The following is a 26,693-nucleotide window of genomic DNA, read 5'->3' as shown; positions in this document are numbered from 1 at the left end:
GTATTATTTTCTCCAGTTTCCGAGGGACATCTGAGCAAAGGATATGAGTCCCCCCCTCCCCCCCAATCCTATTCCTCTCTTAAAGGCTTCAAGCCCTGGGTGCTTGTGCTTGGTTTCTCATTCATATCAGCAGGATCTCGCCTCCGGAAGAGAACGAAGGCTAAGGTCCCGTGGCGACATCAAAGCTGGTCTCTGTGGGTTTCCAGGGTGCCAGCGAGACACAGGCTCTTTCTGCCCGAGGGTGGCCCGTGAGGCCCCCGGGCAAAGACAGGTGACATCTAGGACAGTTAACATGGAAGCAAGCTGAGGAGGGCGGTTCTGAAAGGGAAAAAATCGTGTCCTTGACAGTGGCCACTCCCTCTCTTCTGGGCACGTGGTGGGTGTGCCTCGGGCAGCAGCCAGTTTGATGATAATAATTACAAAAAAAAAAACCCCACAAAAACCAAAAAACCAAGATCCTGCCAACCCCCTACAAATTCAAATAAACGGGTGGGGGGTGGTTATTTATGTTTCCCCCTCTTCAAGGTGTTGATCCTTCTGAAGGTTTTCCCCTGTGACGTTTGGAAACTCCGTTTGCGTCTGGTGGCGAGTTTGGGGAAAGACTCCAGGAAAATTAAGAGTCTGTGGATATCTTATTTATTTAAGTTTATTTATTTATTTTCAGAGAGAGAAAGCACAAGTAGGGGAGGGGCAGAGAGGGAAGGAGGGGGAGAGAGAGAGAGAGAGAGAGAGAACCAGGCAGACTCTGAGCTGTCAGCACGGGCACGGAGCCCAGCACAGGGCTTGAACCCACAAACCGTGAGATCATGACCTGAGTTGAAGTCAGACGCTTAACCGACTGAGCCCCCCAGGCGCCCCACGACTCTGTGGATATTTGAGGAGAGAGGTCCTGAAATTTTCAAGGTGCTCATCCGCGTTTCTGGACGGGGATGCTCGGGCCACGAGGGGGCCGTCGGAGGGACCGGTCGGGGCTTCTGAGTGCCCACACCCACGAGTAAAACTACCTGTGAGCCGTGTGGGCTTCCCTGAGCCCTCTTCCTCCTTTCCAGAGCAGGGATAGTCTTGCTACTTTGCAAAGCCATCGTGAGGATTGAGAGCACAGAGTTTCAGTGCTCACGCTGGTGCCCCGTGTGTAGTGACTGTCTCAGCATTTGCTCGGGGGCACGGGGGACCGCAGATCTGTTACAGCCTCTGCCCGTTTCTGTCTCAGCTGGGCTGAGCCCAGCTGGGGGCTCAGGTCAGACACCGTCTATCACACGTGGTGAACGGGGAGCACCCAGACCACACTCTGGGGGGGGGGGGGGCAGGCGCTGCCTCTCCAGCCTGGCCCAGAGCCCCCTCTGGGTGGGCACAGGGAGGGGGCCGTGCAGGAGCCTATGTAGTGCAGGCCTGCCGTGCAGGCCACAGAGGTCAGGGGAGGAGGCTGGCTTCAGCATCAGAAACGCCAGCACCCGCTGCTCCCGTGATGGGTTGTATGGCCGTGATCAGGGGCACCAGCCCCCCTGAGCCTTGGTCACATGGCAGCAGTAACACTCTGGGCAGGATCATCGACATTGCTAAATGACATAAGGCATATGACAAATTGAGCAGAACTTAGACAACAGAGATTCATCTGGTTTCTCGGAACATAGGATGTGGCAACTGAGGGGAAACATTTTCTGGGCTTTGAACTCGGGGTAACCTCAAACACAGGTTTCTTAGCAACACCAGGGACAGGCCAGCGGCCACCCCCCAGGAGTAATGGGGAGTTCACAGTGAATTCAGGACTCAGGATTTACCACTGAACTGATTTGTGGGGGGGGGGGGGGGGGCGGGAATGGAGGCTTCCCAAACAGTGTACCAAAACATACTGAATCGACTCACAGTGGCAGGTGTCATATATTTGGAATAGATGATAAATCAATATGTGATGTGGCCACGGGATGTGACCGCTGTAATGAAAAGAAGCTACCAGCTAGAATGGCACTGAATAGTCTCAGGTCCATGGAAAGGGCAGATGGCTGTGGCCTTTTGTGAACTGCTAATGTGGCTGCAAGAGAGTAAGAGGAAAAGGGGGTGAGAATTTTAAGGGGGAGGAGAGGCGCTTTCCCTTAAGGAAGAGTTTCTTCTGGAATTGCACTGAAATAAAATGGAAAACGAGGGGAGGTAATTAAAGTTGGACTCACTGGCTCTTTCTTGCATAAAGCCGTTTAATAGCAAACACAGAGGGTATTATGCTAAGTGAAATAAGTCAGGGAAAAGACAGAGATCATATGATTTTACTCAGATGTGGGATTTAAGAAGCACAACAGATGAACACAGGGGAAGGGATGGAAAAATAAGATTAAAGAGAGAAGGAGACAAACCATAAGAGACTCTTAAAAAGAACAAATGGGGGGGGGCTGCTGGAGGGGAGGTGGGGGCATGGGCTAAGTGGGGGACGGGCATTAAGGAGGGCACTTGTCGGGATGAGCACTGGGCGTTGTATGTAAGTGATGAATGACCGGGTTCTACCCCTGAAATCATTATGACATTATGTAATGACATTATATATTAACTAACTTGGATTTAAATTAAAAAAAAAAACCAAAAAGTTGGAAGCAGAAACAGACGTGAACAAATGAGAAAAGCTAGCGGAGATGGGGTGTTCATGCTTGCCAAGGCTGATGGCGGGTGGGTGACGTTTCTGTGTCATCCTGGGTCTTCCGGAAAGAAATGGACAATGTGCAAAAGAACTGAATGCGTTACACCTCCTGATTTCCATTCGGGGATTGACATCTCTGGGGGACAAATTCAGTAGGAAAAGGAAGCGACATGCCATTTTTCACGGCAATGCCACCTTCACGCAGACAAGGGACAGACCACGTGGGAGGTGGGACGGTGTTCAGGGACACCGTGAGCCCTGCCCGGCAGGTGTTACTAAGAGGAGAGTGTGCACTTTTTTTTTTTCTTTTTGTATTATGACCAAATAATACACGTACCTTGATGACAACTATACAAATTATCTGAGGTCAGGACACCGTAATAATATCAACAGGTTTGTGGCCAACATGTTTTTTCCCTCTGAAGTCACGTAGGGTATTCGATTTCTCAGTTGGCTGTTTATTACGTCGCGATACATTTGCACAGGTGTAGGTGGACGCAGCAGTGTCTGACCACGGGACTAAAAGTGAAATCGTGGCACGCATGGCTGCTATCCGTACAGAACTGGCAGGCCAGGAAAACACTTGGACAGGTGTTCTTTAGCCAGCGCATGATCGAGAAGCCACTCAAAGTTCCCTCCTCTTTCCCGTCCAAAGAGCGAGGCCGTCCCCGAAGCTGGATCTGTCCCGGGTGGGGATTTCCTCTCATTTCTCCCACGCTGTGCTGGGGTTCTGTCACCGCCAGATATTCCGAACGGGCCGGGACTCCTTTCTCACGTGCTGATTTCCCACCATCAGTGGCAACAGATGGCAGATGCAGACAGCCTTAGAGACTGCCCACAGCGTCCCGCGGCCCTGCCCGGTTGACAGGGGAGGGAGCAGGTGCAGAGAGACCAGGAATTTGGTGTCAGTGGTGCAGCCTCTTTACAGCAGAACCAGGACTCAAGCCCGTCGACTCTGATCCCGGATGCAAGTTCTTTCTCCTGCCCACGGCTGCTAGGGAGGAAGGGCACAGCCCCGTGGAATTGCAAGTTGAAAAACCCGATTCTGCACAGCGTAGCAGGGCAAGTCTCTAAGGCGGGCCACGCTGGCCAGACAGGAGGAGGAGGCTTCCTGGGCGTCAGCACTGACCTCGTAGAAAGCCCCCTGCCCACCAGCTCAGGGCCCTTGCCAGATTAATGATTATGCAGCCTGCTTAGAATTCTCAGGATCACTGCCATCCAATAAACTGAAGATGCGGGTGCGGGGGGAGGGTCAGCCTCCAGCAGAGAGCCGCGGCGAGTGTGTGTCGTGTCATGACCACCAGCTAAGCCGGGGAGGCCCCGTGCGAGCTGCCTTGATCCCTACGGCCTCTGGGAAATCTTTACCGGGAGCTCAGAGAGAGGAGACGGGTTTCCTGAATTTTAGTCCCACGTGTTTCTGGGTTTGTCAAGCCCTACTCTGGCCAGGGCTGTGGGGGACGGGCCGAGCCTGTGTCCGAATCCACTACATTCATCAGGGACCAGGTCAGAGTGCAGGGCCCAGCTGTGTCCCTGGCTCTCGGTGCCAAGGCCTGGCCATGTGCTCCAGGCATGGTCATGGTCCCAACGAGGTTATTGAGAAGATTAAGAAGAGAATAGATGCTAAGAGCTTCCCACGGTGCTTGGTACCTGTGAGCTAATATAGATGCTGACCATTCTCTAAACCAGGGAGAGTCCCGGGCACCTGGTTGAGCGTCCGACTTCAGCTCAGGTCACGATCTCACGGTTCGTGGGTTCGAGCCCCGCGTCGGGCTCTGTGCTGACAGCTCGGAGCCTGGAGCCTGCTGCGGATTCTGTGTCTCCCTCTCGCTCTGTCCCTCCACTGCTTGTGCTCTCTCTCTCTCAATCTCTCAAAAATAAATGTTAAAAACAATTAAACCAGTGCGAGTCCCTCTTTCAACAAGGACACCCCAATTTACATGGAAGTAACTGCACGTGTGGAAGACAGAGGTGTGTGTGTAATAGGGAGTACCGGACTTCATTCCTGGAACCACCGGGAAGGGTGCTTTGGCGTGAAGGATGGAGTGCTTGGAAGGACACGGCTTTGTGCCTGAGCTTTGCCACCACTAGTTTCACATCTGGGAAGGGCCCTGACACCTCTGAGCCCTGACCTTTCACATTTCCCACCTGCAAAATTAGGGCGCCTCTGAGCACGGAGCCTGACGCGGGGCTCGATCCCGTGAACCACGAGATCGTGACCTAAATCGAAAGCAAGAGGCGGATGCTTCATGGACTGAGCCATCCGGGCGAGCCCCCACCCAAACCCCTATTTTTTTAATACAAAGTTTTACCTGAGCGCCAATTCTGTATGGGGCGTGTATCTCCCAGGGGCGCTCCGAGGTGGGCATTTTCACCCGGCTCCTTTGCGCCGGGCTGAGAGGGAGCCTCGGGAAGGGCAAGGAGATACCACGGCATCTCTGTGACAGAAGAGGTGACCTCGGGGCCTCTCGGGGGCTTGTTGGGATGCTTCATCTGCTGCATAGTCCCTGAAGAAGACACTAATTTAAAGGACGTAAAGCTCCCATGTGGCTTGTTAACTAGAGTCCTAAGAGTTACAGAGGCGCGTGCGGGGTCTCTTTTAAGGCTAATTGAGACCTAGTCGCCCTTATTGCTGGAAGGCTCTCATTGCTAGAAACTTCCTCATGCTCTCGGCTAGAAGCGTTCCTCATGTTGGCTGGATGTATGCTCTTGTGCCCACAGAGAAAACATTCGTCAAGGAACCAGGTGACTCGGGAAAATCTGCCCAATTACTTTTGTGCCCACATTGATACTGATGTACTTGGGGGGAAAGAGACAAGACCTCATGGGCCCGGAGGCAGAAGGGTTTGTTTGTTTGTTTGTTTGTTTTTCATCATAATTATGGTTCGTTTTCCCTAGAATAGTATAAAAAAAAACTAAACCCTTCATTGTATCAAGTTTCCTGGAAGGTCAGGAAAGGTTGACTGAGTGCCCAGCCCCCCGGGGTTTGAAAAGACCATGGCTTGGGAGCACCAGCAAGTAGGACCACGGACAGACACAGAGCACCTTGTCCCAGCCCATCTCCAGCCCTCCCAGAGGGACAGCGCCCCCCGGCACCCCAACTGCGGACTTGGTTGGTCCTGTCAGTTCAAGTGCATCATCACTGCAGTCCCACGGGTGACCTGCCACCCTACCCCGTACCTGTGAGACACCACCTGGGGCCTGGCTTGGGTTCTGGCCAAACCACCATGGCCAAGGCTGATCCATGGTCTGCGGGGGCCGCTGGGACCAGAGGAGAGGGAAGCTGAAGTCCAAGGTGAAAATTCAGGGTCTAGGCTGGGGAAATAGAGTCGTTATTGAGGCTGGAGGGCCAGAGGCTAGGCATGGCCTGGATATTAGGGACGCAGGTGGGGGTGGGTCAGGGTTTCTCGGGGGAGGGGCCCGTTGTTCCTGAGCAATTGTCTCTTGTGGCAGATACGTGGTCATGGGCTCGTGGTTAGAGCTGTCTTAAAGGTAGAGAGTAGGGTACCATATACCATATTTCAAAACCCAAATGTTTAGAGGGCCAGAAGATTTTCCAATCATCTGCTCATGTATTCCCTCATTCATTCCTCACTCAGCAAGCATTTGAGGCCAGGTCACTGGCCCTGGGTCAGTGATTGGTCCTGAGAAAGCAAAAAATCAACAGCTGAGGACTGTGCGTGGAGAAGCCCCAGTTAGCAGCGGATGTCAGGGGAACGAGAAATCACAAAACCAAGCAACCCCTGGCTCAGGCAGGAGGCATGAGGGGGGGCAGGGGGGCTCATACCTTCCTGAGTGTGTGGGGCCAGAGCTGGGCACTGACCCAGGGGCTGGGGAGCCAGAAGTTCAGGGACAGGCCGGGCTTGTCCGCACACAGCACAGCAGGGACGGAGGCAGCCGGCCAGCCCTGTGATCGGCTTATGTCCACGGAAGAGCTTCCGAGGGCCGGGAAAGACATGAGACACAAACTCTGTCATTGTCTACACCTCCCAGCCAATATTTGCCCGGCTTGGGGACATGAGATATCAAACCGCTTCAAAACGAGCACAAGATTCTCTGTGGCTTTGCACTAAGAGCCTTCTGGAGAGATCTCAGGGGGACACAATTGGCAAGTAAGTGGCAAAACGACTGGAAAATAGCGACTGGGTCTCATCTTATGGGTGGAAGGGGACAATTTCTTTTGGGGGCGAGTCGGGGTGTGTGTGTCTGTTTTTCCTGAGGCATCTCCTGTTGGCCGTCCGTCTGTGCCATTTCGTTCCCACTGGAAAGGAGCAGCCGATTCTCCGAGAACCAAAGCATCTTTCCCCATCCTTCCCAGGTCCCCGTGCTGGGTCTCCAGCTTGTGCACGTGCCTCCCCTCAGCAGTGCAAGTGCCCCGAACATTTACTTCGCAAGGCGTTTTTCGTAGTCATTCGCCCAGGACGAATCATAAAGGCAAAGATACTGAGATTTGATTACCTAAAAAGTGAAATCCTCATAGGTCAGAAGAAAATTACCAGCAAAATTAGGTCAGACAAAAAATGAAGAGAATGTCTGCAAAATGTATCACCGACCTGAGGCCGAGCCAATTATAGTAGAGCTTTTACGATGAAATGAACAGGGGCCCCTGGACGGCTCAGTCGGTTACGTGTCTGACTTCAGCTCCATGAACCGGTCCATGAGTTTGAGGCCCGCGTCGGGCTCTGTGCTCACAGCTCGGAGCCCGGAGCCTGATTCGGATCCTGTGTCTCCCTCTCTCTCTGCCCCTCCCATGCTCATGCTCTGTCTCTCTCTCTCTCCTCAAAATGAATAAACTGTTGAAAAACAGTCCTTTGAGGTAGTGCTGTTACTGTCACTATTTTTTTTTTTTAGGTGACATTTGCCACAGTGGCACTTTCCACCAGGTAGTGCAGCCAATGACACCTGAGTCAGAGGCCTTTGGCTCTCAATCCTGCCACGTTGGCCAATGGGTTGCACCAACTCTTTCTCCTAAGTCAGGGGAAAATGGGAGCGACCCAAATGTTCACGGTGGAAGTGCGTTGTGAATGTAGCACAGACAAGCTGTGAACTACGATACAAGCCTGAGAAATCACATGGTAGAAAAACATGTATCCACATGGGGCATGCGCTCATAATTGCTCAGCCAGAAAGCAAGCTGGCAGAAAGGTCTTCAAATCCATACAGTTTTAGCTGAATTCAAATCATGTCAACCTGAGCTCCTTTGATCCGGGGTAAAAACCAAGTTTTATTCTCTGTGCAGAATTTGAGATAATCAGCGGCTCCCAACGAAAAATGAAGTTCAAAGCCTGCAGGGCCAGGGAATGATAAACCGGAAGATGAAGCTTTGTGGCTTTGCACTCAGAGCCATTGGAAAGTCTGGCCATGATATTCTGGATGATGAGCAGAACCTTCCCTGGCCCTGAGCTTATGAAACGCAAAGGTGCGCTGGGACTTTGGGCGATCGCTGTGGTTTGTTCGCATTCACTCTTGCTAGAACTTGGAACCTTACTTTATATCGCAGTCGCTGCCACTCGTTCACTAAGGTGAAAAATATATCCCCAAATGGTAACACAGATGAGGGTTTGTTCTAACAATCCGTCTTGAAGGGAGCTGGAAACTTCCGACGACATCCATTGGGCCGCTCACGCAGCGGGGAGCACCGTGGAGAGAGCACCAAGGAATGGAAAGGCACCCTCAGACTGACTCACCTCTGCTAAGATGCCCTCCTGGCGCGAACTTCCGTCAGGCGTCTGTGGGCGTCTTCGTTCGTGCTCACTTCGGCTTGCTGAGCCCAGGTTTAGTGAGGAATCCTGCTAGCCAGCTCATCAAGGAAGGCTCCACCCTCCATATCTTCTTCCCCCACCCTGGACACCATGCCAACGTGCTCTGAGGAACGTTCCATCTACTTCCTACCTCCCTGTCGGCTGTGAGTCCCCACGTGTCCTGGTGCGTTACGAGCTAAGCTCTGTCTCCCTCCCCCGTTGCAATAGTCTTGAAAAAAATCTTCTTGCGTTTAACAAGTGTCCGGGGAATCATTTCTCTTTACCACCTTTGACCTCATACAAATTGTCAAAAAATTAAAAAATTAAAAAAATCCACAGACACCCAGCACGGACCGCGGGCAACAATGGAAGACGTTCCGGAGTTGTGACCCCAGGTTCACCGCTGTGCTGTGTGCAGAGGGCCTAGAATCACCCCCATCCAGCACTTACTCCCCTGGGCAAGTCAGTCGTGAATTATAAAGCTTTCAACTATGGGTGGGATTCAGAAATGCGCCCCTTGCTCAGCACACAGTGGTCTCTTGCAAATACAGGGAACGTTCTGGAAGGACATGCATCAGCATTCCGAGCGGCGGGATTCCAGGTGAATAGTTTTCTCTGTGTCGTCCCAGTTTCCTGCTTTGATCTCACGTGTGCAAATTCACCTACTTGCTAAAACCCGTCTGTAGTCCCCAAATCAACGCTCCTGGCGCTTTCCTGACCACTCCGAACGCGCACGTGTGTAGCCCAATGACACACTTGAGGTGCTCGGTGTGGTCGTTTCCCGCTGGGGTGACCCGCCCTCCGCCTTCCTGTGTCAACCAGGGGTCTGTGTTGTGCGAAGCCTTTTGTGTTATTAACGCTTCTGTGTTATTCTTGGTAGTGCCGCCGTTTACGAAATGGCTCAGAGAGAAGGTGCTGAAGCTGGGCGTAGGGGTTCTCCATGTGCAAGGTGCCGTGCGCCTTCGGGAGAAAACGCCTGTGTTAGGGAAGCTTCGTTCAGGTATGAGTTACAGAGCAGCTGGCCATGAGTCCAAACTTAGCGAATCAATCAATGTCAAATCCAGTGTCTCTAAGAAAGACATAAAGGGGCGCCTGGGTGGCTCGGTTGGTCGAGCGTCCAACTCTTGGTTTCTGCTCAGGTCACTATCCCAGGGTTGTGGGAAGGAGCCAAGAGGAGCCTGCTTAAGATTTCCTCTCTCTCTCCCTGCTCTCTCTCTCTCTCTCTCTAATACTATATATATATATATATATATATATATATATATATATATATATATCTGTATATTTCTTATAACATAATTATATAATGTGATGTATTGATTGGTTGACAAATGTGACCTGAGACACAAGACCCTCACCCTGCGTTTCCCCTTGGAAACGGTCCCATGTTCTCTAATTCAGTGTCCATGGAGACTTTGTGGAACCTAACTACCACGAGTACCCAGAATCGCCCACGTTGTACTGACATCGTGAGGGAGGACAACACTGTGTTTGAGAAGCAGGTTGCATACAGGAGTGCGGTCCCTGCTGGGCTGGCATCGTAAGGAAGCAGACACTAGCTGATGGGAACTTGCGCCCCCCAGGCTCCCAGCCGAGGGCCTGACGTGTGCCGGGAGTGCACTTCCACGCCTTCCTGAGGGGTCGGCATTGCCATGTGTGTCTCTCATGCGGGCAGAGAGGCTCAGAAGGTTACGCTCGCTTGTCCCTGTCCGCTGGCTCGCAAGGGTGGAGGCCGGACTCGGTGGGTCGGTGGTCGTCATCAAGGTTGGGACGGGCCAGGAAAACGGTGTGTACTTCCCGCCCCTTTCACCGCCGCAGACGATGAAAAGTCGGGAGTGGCTGGCGAGCGGTAGAACCAGCGGTCTGCCGCCGTGTCCAAATCCGGTGGTGCGTCCACCCATCTGGACACGGAGGGAGGTGCTCCTGACCCGGGATCTGGGGGTTTCCATGGCTGCCCAGGCAGTCCTAGCAGTCAGCTTGCTGGTAACTGCCTGACCCCAGTTGAGACACCGTCCTGTTTGCTAACTGATTTATTTTCTCTCGCGGTGAAGGTCCTGTCCCTGGCGGAGCCCACGCACCATGAACTCAAGCGAATTCCGGAGGAGAGGAAAGGAGATGACGGACTTCGTGGCGGACTATTTGGACGGCATCGAGGGACGCCAGGTCTACCCCGACGTGCAGCCTGGCTACCTTCGGTCGCTGGTCCCCTCTACTGCCCCTGAGGAGCCAGACGCATTTGAGGACATCATCAATGACGTTGAGAGGATAATCATGCCAGGGGTAAGTGTGTCCCCAAGGCTGGAAGAAGGGAGGGCTAGCCGTGAGGTAGCACCTACTGGGCACGGGGCAGGTCTCACGTGCTATTCTCCCTGGTCCTCACAGCCCCCTTGCTGGAGAGAGACTTATCATTTCTACTTTGTAGCTGAGGCAACTGACGCCCAGCGAGGTTAGGCGATCAGCCTGAGGTCACACAGCTAGTGAGCTGTGGAGCCAGGACCGCCACCCAGATGGTGTGGGCTCCGAGGGCAGTGAGTATTCTTCCCCCCCCCCCACCCCGTCCCCCCCGTAAGCCCCAGGTCAGGTCCCACCCCTAGCCCCTGGTACATGCGTGTGAGTCATACGACCTTTGGAGGACACAGGGCCCCGGTGGCTGTTTTCAAGGAAGTTCAGATTGAAGCACATTCCTAATATTCTTGTGTTTAGCATACGGCACATATTTATTTCACTGGAGATGTGGGAGGCATCTGTTTCTGTGTAGACCCCTGTCCCCTGAAGCCAGTGCGTCCCAGGGCCACTGACCTGGGGCAGGGCTGCTCCTCAAGACGGAGAGCGCCTCTTTCAGACCCGCTGCTCACTTCTCATTCTCCCAGGGGTTTCCTTTGACATTTGTGCTTGGAGGCAAGTGCAGGATCCCAGTTCTCGCCCTGAGGTTGTGCAAACACGCTGAGCCCCTCCAGGGCAGGTGTGGTTAAATGTCAGGCCGAGAGGGCGCTCCTGCCAAATGTGCAAACACCCGGGGGCTGAGCGGCTCAGACAACAGAGGTTTGCTTCTGGGGCCGGGCCAGCGGATTTGATTCTTGGGGAGGATTCTCCCCCGGGCTTGCGGATGGCCGCCTTCTGGGCACATTTTCACCTGGCCTTTCCTCCTTGCCCAGACCCCGCCTCGGGGTCCAATGGAGCCCTATTGCGCTCCAGAGGCCCCACTCCTAAAACCATCACAGTGCGCGTTAGGGCTTTGGCACAGGAATCTGGGGGCACAAACATGCCATCCATGGGGAAGGTGGGAGACAGCGGAACGTGAAGTCTTGGTATGAAGGGGGCGTTCAGTGTGCAGAGCTGCGCTGGGCAGTGCAAGGTCCTGGGTCCCTGGGTGGGATTCCAGCCCTCCCAGTGCTCTGTGCGGTTGCAGGGAAAGGAGGTGAGGTCCGGCGGGGTGGGGGTGGGAGGGACTCCGTCTGCAGGTCTTGCAGAACGAGTGCAGGAACATCCATCTCGGGCGTGGGTGCGAGCTTGAGCTGGGAGGCAAAACAAAGTCATTCCTGTCCTTGGCCAGGTGTCCGGGCCGGCAGGGAGGGCACCCAGGGAGGGGCCTCCACAGGGCACTTATCAGTTGCAAAGGCATTGACTTAAAAGAGAACATAGTAGCATTAGGTTAATTTCTTTCCTGGCCCGGAGTGTTTCCTTCTTTCTTCTGATTCTTCAAAGAAATGAAAATGTTTTCCGGGCCCCTAAAATTTTCGTGGGGCCTGGACACTGGGCCCGTCTCAGCGCCACCACCAGCCTCGGTTGCCTGACCGCCACCACTCACCCCCAGGCTGGGGCTGTGCTCAGCTTCTCAGTCGCTCCAGACCATCCACCGTCTTTCAGCGTCCCGCCGGCTGGCTTCTCCGTGGCTCTGCTGAGAGCTCCCGGCCACCCCCGCCCCCACCCCAGGCTGAATCGCCTCGTTCTCCCCGGGCTCCTGCTGCTCGTGTCCGTCCCTCCACCCCTCAGGGCTCCAGGAGCGTCCCCGCAGCCAGCCCCCTCGTCCTCCTCAGGTGCTCGCCTGCGCTCAGCATGCAGACGTGGGGTGGCCTTGGTGGCTGTGGGACCGGTCTTAAGTCCCCAGGAGTCTGCACAAATCCTGTCGGCCGCTCCCAGTTCTCTGAGAGCTCCTGGGCAGCGACCTGCCCGATCAGGGGGTCTCTTGTGTCACGGGGGACCCTGTGGCCAGTTAGTAACTAGTTCCTTAAGGAAACGGGGTTTGCATTTTGCCGCAGACCACGAAAGTGACTCGTGTTGACAGAACACCTCCTCCACGTTTGGGGGTTCGGAGGCAGGCCACGAGAAGGGTAGAGGCGGAAACGCCCCGGTACTCCTTTTGTTTCTACCTGAGGGAGTGTTGGGGGCTCTGAGAGGGGCGGTCACCGGCCTGGGGTAACCCAGAAAATCCGACCGGCCGCCCGATTTGCAGTCCTGGGCGCTTTCAACATCCCTGCATTTGCCGCGGGCTGGATGGGGCGGTGCCATCCGGGGTTGGGGGCGGCTGGGGGCTGGGGGGCTGGGTCATGTCTCCTGGACACTGATAAAGAGGTGACAACCCCAAGTAGAGACTCCGTGACAATCCCTAGGGGTACAGGGCATCTTGAGGGCTTTATTCTTTCTGTTGTCGCATGACAGGCATGTCAGCAGCAAGAACAAATTAAAGGAGCAAGAAGGGCCCCTCCCCCATCTTCTTCCCAAACTCTGGGGTATTCCCAGCCAGTCCTGCACGCCCGCCCCTAGATGTCCCCACTCCCAGTGGCCTTGCTGAGCCCCGGCTCCCCTGATGGGACGTGCCCTTGCACATCTGCTCCCCTCCCCCTGACACCTCGGCCCCAGGCCCCCCCAGCAAGGCTGGAACAGAAGAGGGGTGCAGGGGTGATGGAGCCATGGCTGCTGGAGGGGGTGGCTTGCGTCAGAGACGGAGGAGGAGGGGGGCCAGCTGAAGAATCCTGGAAATGAGGGGCCCTGGGTCCTCCTCACGCGGGGCTGGGCTCTGTCTCCACGCAGGTGACGCACTGGCACAGCCCCTACTTCTTTGCCTACTTCCCCTCGGCCAACTCGTACCCGGCCATGCTCGCGGACATGCTGTGCGGGGCCATCGGCTGCATCGGCTTCTCCTGGGTGAGCTCGGGGGGCCCCTGGGGGGCTCCTGGCAGTGGTGGGGGATCTGCCGTGGGGACCAGCCACCTGTGGGGAGCGGAGAAGGATCCAGCCCTGGACAGAGTGACCCCTAAGGGACTTAGGGACACAGGGAGGTACAGCCTCCTTTCCCGGCAGGGTGGCCGTAGGAATTCAAACCGCAGCCCAGACCCTGGAGTGTCTGCAGCCCAAGCCTGGGAATCTGCATTCTGCCAAGCATCCCAGAGCATTTCTGTGAACTCTGCAGCTGCCGGGGTCCTGGCCCATCTGTTGGCAGCCAAGGCTGTCGTGCCTGGAGAGGCCCCCTCCAGCCCATCACAAGTGGGCAGCGACACAGGGCAGGTGGCCCTGGAAATGGGGCCAGCCCGGCATCTGTGCCAGCTGTCCCAGGGCCCCCGTATCTGGGGACAGAATGCCAGCGGAGCAGTGGGGCTGGCTCTTGCCTGTGGCTCCCTGCCCCCACCCCCGGAGCTGCTGGAAGGATTCAGCTAGAGCCGTGCACTGACTGCCTCAGGGGCCCCGGGCTGCCCACACCAGGCTGACATCTTCCAAGGTCAGGGTCTTCTGTTGGCCTTCTGGGTCCAGAGTGCCACCTGGCTCGTGCCTTGCAGCTGAGTGGACGCATGAGCACTGACTCGTGCCGGGCTTGGCCTTGAGCATGTGAAGGAGGCGTTAGTTTGCGAACGAGCCGGGCCAAGCAGCAGGACCCAGCACCTGCCGGCTCGCCACTCCGGCAGGCTTGCTGTTTAGACAGGGGCGTCCGTCCATCCGGAGTTGCTGGGGGAGGAAGTCAGCCGCCCAGGAAGGATTGCGGGGGAGCCATCCCTGGTTCCCCTGCCGGGGGTCTCTGGACCGTCCCTCCGCACGTGCCCTGAGGCCTTCCTCTGTCCCCGGGACAGCAGCCTGGGCACTGACAGGGTGGCCTCGGTGCCCATCTTGTATCTCTGCCGAGCACACCCCCTTCTGAGGGACGCCTTCTCTTATTAGATGCTGCAGCAGATTTCATTTCCCTCTGCCAGTCCAGAGCCATCGTGTCCCTTCTGGGTGACTCGGCATCTAGCCCATTGCGTGTGCTTTTTCTGAGGACACTGGTTTCTCTGGAAGCTTGGAGAACCGCCTCCCTGTCCCTCGCCTGTACTGGCCAGGACACGGGTTCCTTAGTGAGTGCAGGTTCCCAAGCCTGGAGCTGGTCGTAGCTGGGATGGGGTAGGACCTCCCCTGGGGCTGACCAGCTGGCTGTCACCAGCCATGCATCATGGTGTGCACGTGGCCCTGGCACCCCAGTGAGACCCACCTGGCGAGAGGTGCTCCATGCATTCTCGGTGGAAACCAGGCCAACTTGCCCCATCCCCTGTGCGATGACAGGGGACAGTCTGGGATGGTAGAGCACCAGCTTGAGCTCCTAAAAGGCAAGGTCAGTGACCTGCCCCGGGGGCTCCCAGAGGACACAGGCCACCTATAACCCACCTCCCTGACTCCCTCCAGTCTCACTGCACTCACTTGTGACTACGGAGGAGGGTCCACCGGTGCATCTTTCTAGATCCTTCTGTGAATACACAGATAACTAAACGGGGGCACACGAGGTGCTGGTGGAATGCAGCACAGGACGGTAGGGGCGTTATGGGCTCTGCCTTCCTTCCCGGCCATTCTCCCAGGAGTCCTGGGCAGAGAGCACATGTTTGACGCTCATCCAGGCTTTTGAATAGCATCTGGGACTGGACTTTTTTTTTAATGTTTATTTCTTTTTGACAGAGAGAGAGAGAGAGAGAGAGGGAGAGAGAGGGAGAGCGTGTGTGCACGAGCGGGGGAGGGGCAGAGACAGAGGGAGACACAGAACCCAAAGCAGGCTTGAGGCTCTAGGCTCTGAGCTGTCAGCACAAAGCCCGACTCGGGGCTTGAACCCATGAGCCATGAGATCATGACCTGACGCTCAACCAATTGAGCCACCCAGGTGCCCCCGGGGCAGGGACACTAAACCCATCTGCTCCCGAAATTCTGCAAGACCGGGCCCCTTGCTCTGACGCCAGCCTCTAGAGATTTGTGGCAGAGAAGGGTGGGTGAGAGGGGGTGACGTCCCCAGGGAGCTGAGTCTGTGGGTGGAGGACGGTGAGGTCACCGAGAGGGCCGCGCAAACCCTTGTCCCTCCTGGGGCACCTCTGGGATCTGGGGAGCATGGCTGCGTCCATCCTTCCAGAGCGAGACAGAACAGGGGTGTGGCATGTGACGTGGCCAGGGTGGCCCTCGGTGGTGCTTCAGAGCTGGCAGCGTGAGGGGTCCCTCTGTGGTGCTCACTCCGGGGGTCCCCGTCTCTGCTGGGCTGCCTCTTCTCCCCGGAACTGCCAGCGGGGAGAGCACAGTAATCCCGCCCAGAGACGGGCCTTTTGAAAATGCTGAAGGCTGTTGTGAAATCGATAGCGTCCAAGGGACAGAAGTGAGGAAGCGGGCCGCCTCGCGTCCCCATGGGTCACGGGCCGGCAGGTGGCTGATTCCTTTCCTCCCGCCCCGCTAGGCCGCGAGTCCGGCGTGCACGGAGCTGGAGACGGTGATGATGGACTGGCTGGGGAAGATGCTGAAGCTGCCAGAGGCATTTTTGGCCGGGGAAGCGGGCGAAGGGGGTGGAGTGATCCAGGTAAGGCGGCGGGGGAGGGGCGTCCAGCATTCCGGGGGTGCTTGGGCTCCACGCCGGGGCACAGCTGCAGGTGGACGAGAGAGGCCCTTGAACTTCCCGTGCGTCCTCGGATGCCTCCTGGAGAACCGGCATGGCTGAGCCCTTAGGAGCCCTCTGGATCTGGATTTGGGTCCCGGCGGTGTCTGCCACTCCCTCCCCCAGGCTCGGTGGATGGAACAGGGGCGGCCCCTGAACACGAGCGGAGGCTCGCGCAGCGTTCCAGGTGCCTGTCACCAGGCGTGAGCCCTCTGCGGGCATCAGCTCGTCTAATCCTACAAAAGCCTGGGAATCGGGCTGTTTTAACGCCGTTTTACAGGCCGGGGGACTGAGGTGTAGACCCGCAGGTGACCTGCCCGCCAGCCCCTGCCGGGAAGTCCCGGAGCCGGGGTCTGAACCCACGTCTGCCATAGAGCTGTGACCTCCACCACCGCTGAGCGCCGTCCTCTGGGCGGTGAGTGCAGCCGTGACCACGTCCTTCCAAGGCTCCTGGAAACCACTACATCAGTGAGAGCCGAGGTCCCCCGAAGATGCTGCCTTTTCTCCGCACCCTCTAATTCGTTCTCCCCATTGGACAAGTACCACTGACAGTGACCATGTGCCGGGGCGTGCCTCGAGGACATGACGGGCGCAAGTGACAGTCAGAGGTCTGTGCCACCAGGAGCCTCAGGACAGATGCCACCGAGGAGACATGGGCTTTGGGCTTTTCTTATTTCCTAGCCTGGACCATGGACTCTGTGGAAGCCACCACCCTCCCTGACTTCATTTTCCTCCGGTCAAGTGCCCAGTCGTGAGATTGAGAATTGAGAGTCAGTTACGGCGGCTGCTATTCTGCCCAGCGGCCCACGGAGACACGGAGACACGGAGACACGGGGGCATGTGTGGGCAGTCAGCGGCTGGCGTGGCCAAAGTCGCGTAGGAAGCAAGGGGTCCTGGGACCGCCCACCCAGACGGGGGCTTCTGACCTCCCGCGTGTCAGTTTTCATTTGCTGCTGTAAATTTTGTTAGCTCCAAACGGCACAGACCTATTATCTTACAATTCTTTTTTTTTTTTTTAATGTTGATTTATTTTTTGAGAGAGACAGAGCATGAGCGGGGGAGGGGCAGAGAGAGAGGGAGACACAGAATCTGAAACAGGCTCCAGGCTCTGAGCTGTCAGCACCGAGCCCGATGCGGGGCTCGAACTCACAGACGGTGAGATCATGACCTGAGCAGAAGTCGGGCTTTGTGCTGACAGCACAGAGCCTGCTTGGGGTTCTCCTCTCTCTCTCTCTCTCTCTCTCTGCCCCTCCCCCACTCCCTCTGTCTCTGTCTCTCTCAAACTTAACAAACTTAACAAAATAATAATACTGTACATGACTTACATTGTATCAAATCGTTCCCTTTATCAATAACACATCAGAAAATACTCTTTTAGGTCAAGGGGTGACAATATTCTAAAAAGATTATCAGCTTCCTCCTGGGGCTGCCCGGGCTGAGTCCAGATTCAGGATTCACGCTCCACCAAAAAATCAAAATAAAACAAAAATAAAGAGTGTTTCTGGGGTGTCAGATCTTACAACCAAAGCCATGTCTCATTCTCCTCCTTTCAACCGTCCAAGATGATTCTCGTAATTTGATACTTCTCACCAAGCTTACAAATACCCCATAATCTCAGGCGTGCCCTTCACACTAATAGCAGCTTTTTGCCGAATGCCCACTATGACCTATACTTATTCCTTGGGCTTCATGTGATCTTTTTTCAACCTCCAAGGGGTGGTGAGGGTTGCTGGCTTTGTTTACTGCAGACATTACTTTTTTGAACGTTTCTTTCTTTTGAGAGAGAGAAAGAGAAGATGAGCAGGGGAGGGACAGAGGGAGGGGGAGAGAGAGAATCCCGAGCAGGCTCCACGCTGTCAGCACGGAGCCTGACGCGGGGCTCGAACTCGCAAACCGTGAGCCGAAATCAAGAGTCAGATGCTTGAAGGACTGAGCCACCCAGGCGCCCCAGAGCGTGGATGGCTTTAGTGACGACTTTTTTCATAGGCGAGGAAGCTGGGGCCAAGAATGGGAGCGTGTGGTGTCCCAGGGCACAAGCTCGCCAGAGACAAGGCTAGGATAATGGTGGGCTGGACCCAGGAGCGTCCCTGACCATTTGCTTGGGTCAGAGTCTCCCGAGGTGTGCATGCTGGCCTGGGTTCAGTCTTTCCATGATCTCTACTTTAAAGACCGTGAGACCCTGGCAATCCCAATCCTAGCATCTCTCTGCCCTTGGAGTCAAGTCCTCTTTGGAGCCCAAGTTTTGCAGAATGGAAGCAGACACCCGTGTGTGTTTGCAGAAGGAGGCAACTGACAAGGTTGATTGTCTGTAATTTGTGAGGCCCCAGGGAGCACCCCAGCTTGGTGACAGCCGTGGGGCTGGGCTGCGGGGGGAGGCTGCACCCAGCTCACCCCCCACCCGCCCCGAGCCACAATCCCAGCTACTAGATGTCCGTGCGGTGACAGGCAACAGAGTCAGACGGCAAGTCGTCGTGTGAGCTGCCCAAACTGGGCTGGAAAATGGTCTCTTAATTGGGTTTGAAAGCTCTTGTGGAAGAAAAGCCAATGCCTCGCCGTGTGCGGGGTGACACTTGAAAGGACATTTCTGGTCCCAGCGTCGGCTGTCACAGCATCTCTCTCTGCCGCGTAGCCGGCTTGCCATGGCAACCTTTGTCCGCTGCAGGGAAGAGGTGTCATTACGCGGCCCGAGCCCCGGAACAGACCCCCGGCTCCTTCTGCCCACTCCTCCCTCTGTTGGCTTCCCACAAAGGGCCAGAAATCTGCTCGAATTCCTGATCCACGGCAGGAGCTGGAACGTGTGGCTGCCATGGGCCTCTGAGCTCGGGACTCCCCACTGGCAATTTCTCCCGTTGGGCAATTTGTGTGTTCAATCACTTTCGGCTGCGTGGAGGGGGGTACTTTGCAAGGACCGAGAAGAAAGGCGACCCCAGGAGGAATCCGGTTGGTGATTCAAAGCCTTTCATTAGCATGTGGCTCAGTGGAGAACAGAGGTTGCGGGGGAAGGTGCGTTTCAAGGCCTCAGGCAGAGGGTGCCACACAGGGAGGGGGCTGTGATCCCACGCGAGTGTTGGAGACAGAACCAGGCAGATGGATTCCAGCACCGGGGCGCCGTGCCTTTCAAGAAGCTTTGCGCGGTCCACTTCGGACGCGGAGTAGATGCTGGACCCAGGAGACACACGCCGTGGGGCGCAGGAGGAAACCCCCCACCCTGGAGCGGGAAACCCCATGCCTGCTTTCAGGGAGCTTGGATTCCCTGCTTCTACCGATCTAGCATCACCAGCCCATGTTGACTGTTGATTTCGGCTCAGGTCAGGATCTCACGGTTCGTGAGTTCGAGCCCCACGTCCTGCCCTGCACTGACAGCACAGAGCCTGCTTCAAATTTCCTGTCTCCCTCTCTCTCTGCCCCTCCTCCCCCCTCTCAAAATAAATAAACAAACTCAAAAAAATACTACAATAAAATGACCGATAGTGACAATATGGCCCGAAGAAATGTAAAACCCACCCGAGAGGCCGGGTTAAGAAGATTGTATGTGTATATTTGAGTCCATGCATTTGAGCGGCAAAACTCCGAGTAAATGTATTTATGTTCGAACTTCACCTGTCTCCCCGGAAGATCTGAATTGGCTTAAAAGAATAAGTAAAAGCATCGAAATGGTAAAATAGAACAGGAAATCGGGTCAGTGAAGGGAAATGAGGATAAAACGAAGTTAGCGGGGGAAGTTGGCCTAATTATTTTATTGTGTATTTCTCTGCAAAATTCTCACATCTTACAAATCTCTCATAGTCGACCCAGATCTACCTTCTTTTATTTTATTTTTTCCTTTCTAATGTTAATACTGTTCAATTTGTTGGTTTCCTCTAGGATTTACTTAAGAGGTGGAGATTATGAGCAGTAGATGGGGGGGGGCATCGCTTCTAAATGTGGGGAGGCCCCCGTCCCCCTGCCACTTGCTAGAAGTTAGTTCCCCTCTTTCTTAGCATCCATTTCCCACCTGACAATGACCGAATTTAAAAACAAAGTTCTACCGGGGCACCTGGGTGGCTCAGTCGGCTTAGCTTCTGACATCAGCTCAGATCATGATCTCACAGTTCGTGGGTTCGAGCTCCGCGTCGGTCTCTCTGCTGTCAGCAGGGAGCCCACTTCAGATCCTCTGTCTCCCTGTCTCTCTGCCTCTCCCCCACTCACGCTCTCTGCCTCTCAAACATTAAAACAATTTTTTTTAATACATAAAAATAAAAACAGGGTTATTTTGCAAATTCTGCGGAACAGCATGGCGGGTGCTGAGTCCGTGTTATCTTTAACCCACTTGCAGCCTCCAAGGAGTGAAGACTGTGCCTTTCTTTTAGTTCTTTGCCAGGGTAAGTTGTTGAATTAGTCCGCTGGGCCACCCTAACACAACATCATGGACCAGCAGCTTTAACAATAGACATTTATTGTATCCCAGTCCCTCAGGCTGGAAGTCGCCATCAGCGAGTGGGGAGCGATGGTTCCTCCTGATGCCTCTCTCCCTGGCTTGTAGAAGGCCATCTCCTCCCCGTGTCCTCCCATGGCCTTTTCTCTGTGTGCGTGAATGTCTGGTGACCTATAAGGACACCAGTCGGACCTTTCAACCTAACGACCTCTTCAGACGCCTTATCTCCAAATACGGTTACATTCTGGCGGACTCGGGGTGAGGGCTTCAGCGTGCTGGATTGGGAAGGACGTAACGAACCCTGTAACATTAGTAACCGAGGGAGCACCTCCAAGGGCATTTCTGAATCTGGAGGGAAAGGCATCCCATTTTGTAAACCAATACAAGTTTCTCTGCGCGAGTGGTTGTGAACACAGCTGGGCTGAGTGGCCGGTACCCCGGGTCCCGGTCTCCTCCTCTGGTGGACGTAGGACCAGCCCTCATTGGCCAGCCTGGGAGAACTCCATGGAAAAATGCATGCAAAGTGGGTCTTGCACTTGCTGCAAGCTGAGTGCTCGGAAGGGCCGGCCAACAGGTTACATAAAATAGACAAAGCAATGAATGATAAAGCTGAATGAATCTTAAGACCTGTGGGCTGGGGGCATCTGGGTGCCTCAGTTGGTTAAGCATCCGACTTCGGCTCAGGTCATGATCTCACGGTCTGTGAGTTCAAGCCCCGAGTCAGGCTCTGTGCTGACAGCCCAGAGCCCGGAGCCTGGTTCAGATTCTGTGTCTCCCTCTCCCTCTCTCTGCCCCTCCCGGCTCGCGCTCTGTCTCTCTCTCTCTCTCTCTCTCTCAAATGTAAATAAAAAAATAAAAAAAGAACTGAAATGATTGTCACAGGTTGTTCCGATCTTTCCTGGGCGAAGGAGGATAAGCTTTGCAATTTCAGACTCATCTTTTAAGAACAGTATGGACAATAATGTCTCCCAGCAGTTTAGAGATTGATTTCTTTCCTGCACTTTGAAGCTCATTTCGACCCTTTCTTTGATCTAGGGAAGTGCCAGTGAGGCCACTCTGATGGCCCTGCTGGCCGCTCGAACCAAAGTGACCCGCCGCCTGCAGGCCGCCTCCCCCGGGCTGACGCAGGGTGCCATCATGGACAAGCTAGTGGCTTACTCATCGGATCAGGTGAGTGTGTTGGCTGAGCGTGTTGGTCCAAAGCCCCACTGAGTCTCCAAGATCTGAATGTCTTGTTGGAGGTCAAATCAGATCAAAACAATACCATGCAACCTGTCAGTCGTTTTTATAACTGTGCTTGGAAGTGGACGTTCGTTATTTTCTCAGTGTGCATGTGAGGTCTTGGAGGTCCACTGGGGTCACGGGGGAAGGGCCTGGAGTCCCCCCAGGCCCTCAGGTCTTGCGATCCCGCAACTGCTGTCACCAACTGGGAGCTGGGTCCCCATACCGGAGAGGTCCAGACCCCAGGATGGAGTCAAGTAGGAGACGGTGGCGGTGGGGGCCGCAGGGCAGCGAGGGGGAGCTGGCAGTAAGAACCGGCCTTCCTGGGGGCTCCTGAGACCCACCATCCAGGAACGATGCTGTGTCGTTGGCTTCTTTGCTCCAGACACCATGCACTGAACTTGGCCCCCGAGGTGCCCAAAGCCCCATGGTAAGAGGAACCCCCAGACAAGAAGCCGGTTGCTACCTCTACCTCAGACTTTATTTTGCTGCTCGTTCACTAAACCGCAAAGTGAGATTCCAGAATCAGGTGCAGGGGTGGGGGGGGGTGTGCAGCCCTGGAAGCTGTCTGCAGAGCCAGGGGCTCTGTCACCCGCACAGGACACGCACGCAAGAATCTAACTCTGCCGCTTTCTTTCCAGGCACACTCCTCAGTGGAAAGAGCCGGATTAATTGGAGGAGTGAAACTGAAAGCCATCCCTTCCGATGGCAAGTTTGCTATGCGTGGTTCTGCCCTGCAGGAAGCTATGGAGAGAGACAAGGCGGAGGGCCTGATTCCTTTCTTTGTAAGTCAACTATGCCTCTTGGGTAGGGCCCCCTGGGGGTCTCAGAGCCCTGCTTGGGTCTGGGGCAGGGTGCCATGCTGGTTACAGGATAGGCGGTTCATGCATCATCAGCTGACTGCTCCTTGAGGAAGGCTGGAGCATGACTCCATTTACATTTTTTTAATGTTGATTCATTTTTGAGAGAGAGAGAGAGAGAGAGAGAGAAAGCAGGGGAGGGGCAGAGAGGGGGTGGGGGACAGAGGATCCATAGCAGGTTCGGTGCCGACAACAACGGAGCCCGATGTGGGGCTCGAGCTCATGAACTGTGAGATCATGACCCTAGCTCCAGTTGGACGCTCAACTGACTGAGCCACCGAGGCACCCCAGGAGCGTGACTCCCATTTATTTGTGCCTCCGCCTGCCTAGTCTCAGAAAGAAGTAAGCAGAGCACCCAGCCTGGAGGATCCTGGTTAAACCAACAAGCCTTGTTTCTGCTTCTGTTAAATGCGACACCGTATGGTTGTCCCTTGACAGCACTCTGTGCCTCGGTAGGTGCTCTGTCCTGAGGAGGGCATGATGGACCCAGTGAACCACATTAACCATAAAACACAGAAAGCCTTGGCCACCCAGACCGGTATTCTTAGCAGATACCAAGACGCATCACAAGCGATGTGTTGCAAGCCAGCACTGACTAATTCTAGGTAAAATAGGTAACTGGCCAAATAGCACCAGGTTTTCTCGTGTACAGATGGGCATTTTCTAGCGGGGAAGAAATAGATAGTGTTACAGCGAGAGCTTGGAGTTGTCGCATCCGACGCGGCCATGGCAGCGTGCAGAGCTGAGGACTGACGCGTCACGCGTGATGACAATTAAGACGTGATCGTGGCCCCAGGCTGGTGGTGTCCAACCTGGCTGTATACTGGAGTTACCGGGGGAGCTCTGAAAACACGGTCACACCTTGGTTTGCGAGCATAATTCGTTCCGGAAACACGCTCGTCATCCAAAGCTCTCGTATATCAAAGCGAATTTCAAAAACCTTTAGCTCAGTTGTGATCATGTGACGTTCGGCATCACGTACGACTTGTATCACAAGACATCGCTCATTCATCAAGTTAAAATTTGCTAGAAACGTTTGCTCGTCTTGTGGAACATTCACAGAACGAGTTACGTGCAGTCCGGGGTGTTACCGTATACTGATGCCCAGGCCCTGCCCCAGTTACTTTTACCAGAAGTTCTGGGAAGGGAGCTTTTCGAACAAACTGGGGAGATTTTAGAAACAAATCAAGATCCTCAGGTACCTTTTGAACATATCTGAGCATCTCCTACTTGTTAGAACAATCTAGGTGTGACAAACTTTATGGACCCCGTGTGAATCATGCCCACTCTTTTTTATTTAAGAATTAATCTTCGAGACAAGCTTTTATTCTCAAAAAAAAAAAAATTGTTTTTCATCGATTTGAATCAACCACCACTCGTTGAATACCTAACGTGTGACCTGGGGAAGGCACGGAAGGCATGATTTGATACAAACTTGGATCCCCACTTGTGGAGTTTCCACGGGAATCACTGTAGGAGTGAGCAGATTCAGACGTAGCTGGTGGGAGGGACTGACGGCCAAGGCAGCTGTCAGCCTGCAATAGGCTGAGCCAGAGGTCACCTTAGTCACCCCGTCCTGCTTCATTTTCCCATCTTGCATGAAATACACGTTTATTTGTATACTTGTTACTGCCTCCCTCCTCCCACCACACTGTGAGCTACGCGGAGGGCGGGTCTGGTTAATAGTCGCTTTATCCAGCTCCTTGAACCTGCCCTGTCCCTTAGCAGAAGCACAATAAATATTTGTCATATAAAGATTCGGAAGGAAGATCCTTCTAGTTAGAAGGAAAGACTACCTTTAAAATTCCTACAGACAATCCCCTGATGGTCTGAAAGGATTCCTTTTACACAAGGTAAGCTTTTCTGCACCTATGCCATCACTAACTAAGACTCACCAGAATATCCTATCTCGGGAAAAATAAATACATTAAAACCCACTCTTGCAGATTTGAAGAATGAAGGCAATGGAATACACCACATAAAACGATGAGAAGATTTCATTTCATAAAAACCACAAGACTCGTAAACAAAACAAAAGGGCAAACGCTGGCAGGAAATACAGTATATATTATAAAGCAAATCTTAAAAGAAGGCTCAGATTTTCGAGAAGTCAAAGGACAACATTCCATTGGGAAAACAGACAAAATAGAAAAACAGTTGGTTCCCAGGTCAAGCCCAAGAAAGTGAGGACACAAAATCAATTTCAATCTTGTAACAACCAGGGCAATGCAACTTGTCTCCTTAGGGACGACTGGGAACATCTCAGCTGTGGCTTATAGACCTGCCCATGGCTTGTTTTATGTTTGACCCAGATGTAGTTGACATATTTTGAAGTTTCTGTACCCAGCTGCACACGCGTCTAGAATCGTCAAACCTTCCCGCCGAACAACCCATTCGTCACTGTAAAATGCTCTCTTTATCTCTATGAAATCTGCATACAGTGAAGTCACTGCAGTTACATCCGGTTTCTATGGGTTAGTGGTCAGGGGATACGTTTTCCCAGTGTCTTCCTTTCCTTTCCTGTTCTCTTACACCTAAAATGAGTCTCCTGTGTGTGGGCTACAGTTGTTGCTTGTTTTTTTTTTTTTTTTTTCTTTTTCATTTGTTTATAAGTCCAACATGATAATTTTTCTCAAATTTGTCCATTTACTTAAAGTAATTGTTGACACACTGAAGTGCATGGCTGTCTATCTGGCCCGCCTCTTATATGATGGTTTTTCTCTGCTTTCTTGTCTTTTTTTTTTTTTTTTTAATGTTTATTCATTTTTGGAGAGAGACAGCATGGGGCAGGGGCAGGGAGAGAGGGAGAGACAGAATCTGAAGCAAGATCCAGGCTCTGAGCTGTCAGCACAGAGCCCGACGTGGGGCTCGAACCCATGAACCGTGAGATCATGACCTGAGCTGAAGTCGGACGCTCAGCCGACTGAGCCACTGAGGCACCCTGGTATTAACTCTCCTTTAAATGTTTAGTAGAACTCACGTGTGATGTCATCTGGTCTTGACTTTTACTTGTTGGGCATTTTTTGATTACGGATTCAATTTTGTTACTAGTAATCAATCTATTCAAATTTTCTATTTCCTTCTAACTGAGTTTTGGACGATTGTGTGTTTCTAGGAATTTGCCCATTTCTTCTAGGTTGTCCAGTTTGTTGGCATGTCATTTTTCATAGCATTCCAATACAATCCTTTTTATTTCTGTGTTATAGTTGTTACTTCTCCTTACTTTATGATGTATTTGGGTTTTCTCTCTTTTTTTTCTTATGGGTCTGGCTAAAAGGTTATCAATTTTGTTCATGTTTTCAAAGAACCAGCTCCTGGTTTTATTGATCCTTTCTTTCCTATTTTCTTTTTTTTGGGGGGGGGTCTCTATTTCATTTATTTCTACTTTAATCTTTATTATTTCCTTCCTTCTACTAACTTTACATTTTGTTTTTTTCTTTTTCTAGATCTTTTAGGTGTTAGATGGTTTGAGTTTTTCTTATTTCCTTTTTTTAATTATTATTTTTAATGTTTATTTTTGAGAGAGGGATAGAGTGTGGGGGGGGAGGGGCAGGGAGAGAGAGAGAGAGAGAGAGAGAGAGAGAGAGAGACAGAATCCGAAGCAGGATCCAGGCTCTGAGCCATCAGCACAGAGCCTGATGCAGGGCTTAAACCCACAAACCATGAGATCATGACCTGAGCTGAAGTCGGACACCCAGTCGACTGAGCCACCCAGGTGCCCTGCCATTGATCTTTCTTTCCTATGTTTTCTTATTTTCACCTGGAATCATTTTTTTTTCTGTCTGAAAAACTATCTTTATAATTTCTTTCCTATTTTGATACAATTCCCTCTGTTCTTGTTTCTCTGAAAATGTCTTTATTTTGCCTTCCCCTTTCAATATTTTTGCTGGGTCTAGAGTTCCAAGCTAGACGTTCTCTTCCTTTGGCAGATTAAATGCATAAGCCCATTGGCATCCTTCTCCCATCACCT

General features: G+C 53.5%; 1 protein-coding gene and 1 long non-coding RNA gene across 3 annotated transcripts in view; both read left to right on the top strand.

Annotated features, from left to right (window-relative positions):
• LOC145713013 (uncharacterized) overlaps positions 1–26,693 on the top strand; it is a 344,480-nt gene that overhangs the window by 13,778 nt on the left and 304,009 nt on the right. The window lies entirely within an intron of this gene.
• DDC (dopa decarboxylase) overlaps positions 1–26,693 on the top strand; it is an 84,286-nt gene that overhangs the window by 8,558 nt on the left and 49,035 nt on the right. The window contains exons 2-6 of one of the 2 annotated variants that reach the window (XM_060632130.3): positions 10,413–10,641; positions 13,393–13,506; positions 16,034–16,153; positions 21,678–21,812; positions 22,505–22,648. In XM_060632130.3, coding sequence (XP_060488113.1) covers positions 10,441–10,641; positions 13,393–13,506; positions 16,034–16,153; positions 21,678–21,812; positions 22,505–22,648 — 714 coding nt within the window. In that variant the 5' untranslated portion in view covers positions 10,413–10,440. The remainder of the gene's footprint in view (positions 1–10,412; positions 10,642–13,392; positions 13,507–16,033; positions 16,154–21,677; positions 21,813–22,504; positions 22,649–26,693) is intronic. The other variant, XM_078442609.2, reaches the window with a different exon arrangement.

This window comes from Panthera onca, chromosome A2, assembly GCF_046562875.1.
Source record: "Panthera onca isolate mPanOnc1 chromosome A2, mPanOnc1 haplotype 2, whole genome shotgun sequence".
Lineage (NCBI taxonomy): Eukaryota > Metazoa > Chordata > Mammalia > Carnivora > Felidae > Panthera > Panthera onca.
The sequence above is the reverse complement of the archived record's forward strand: the minus strand, read 5'-3'. Positions and strand labels throughout refer to the sequence as shown.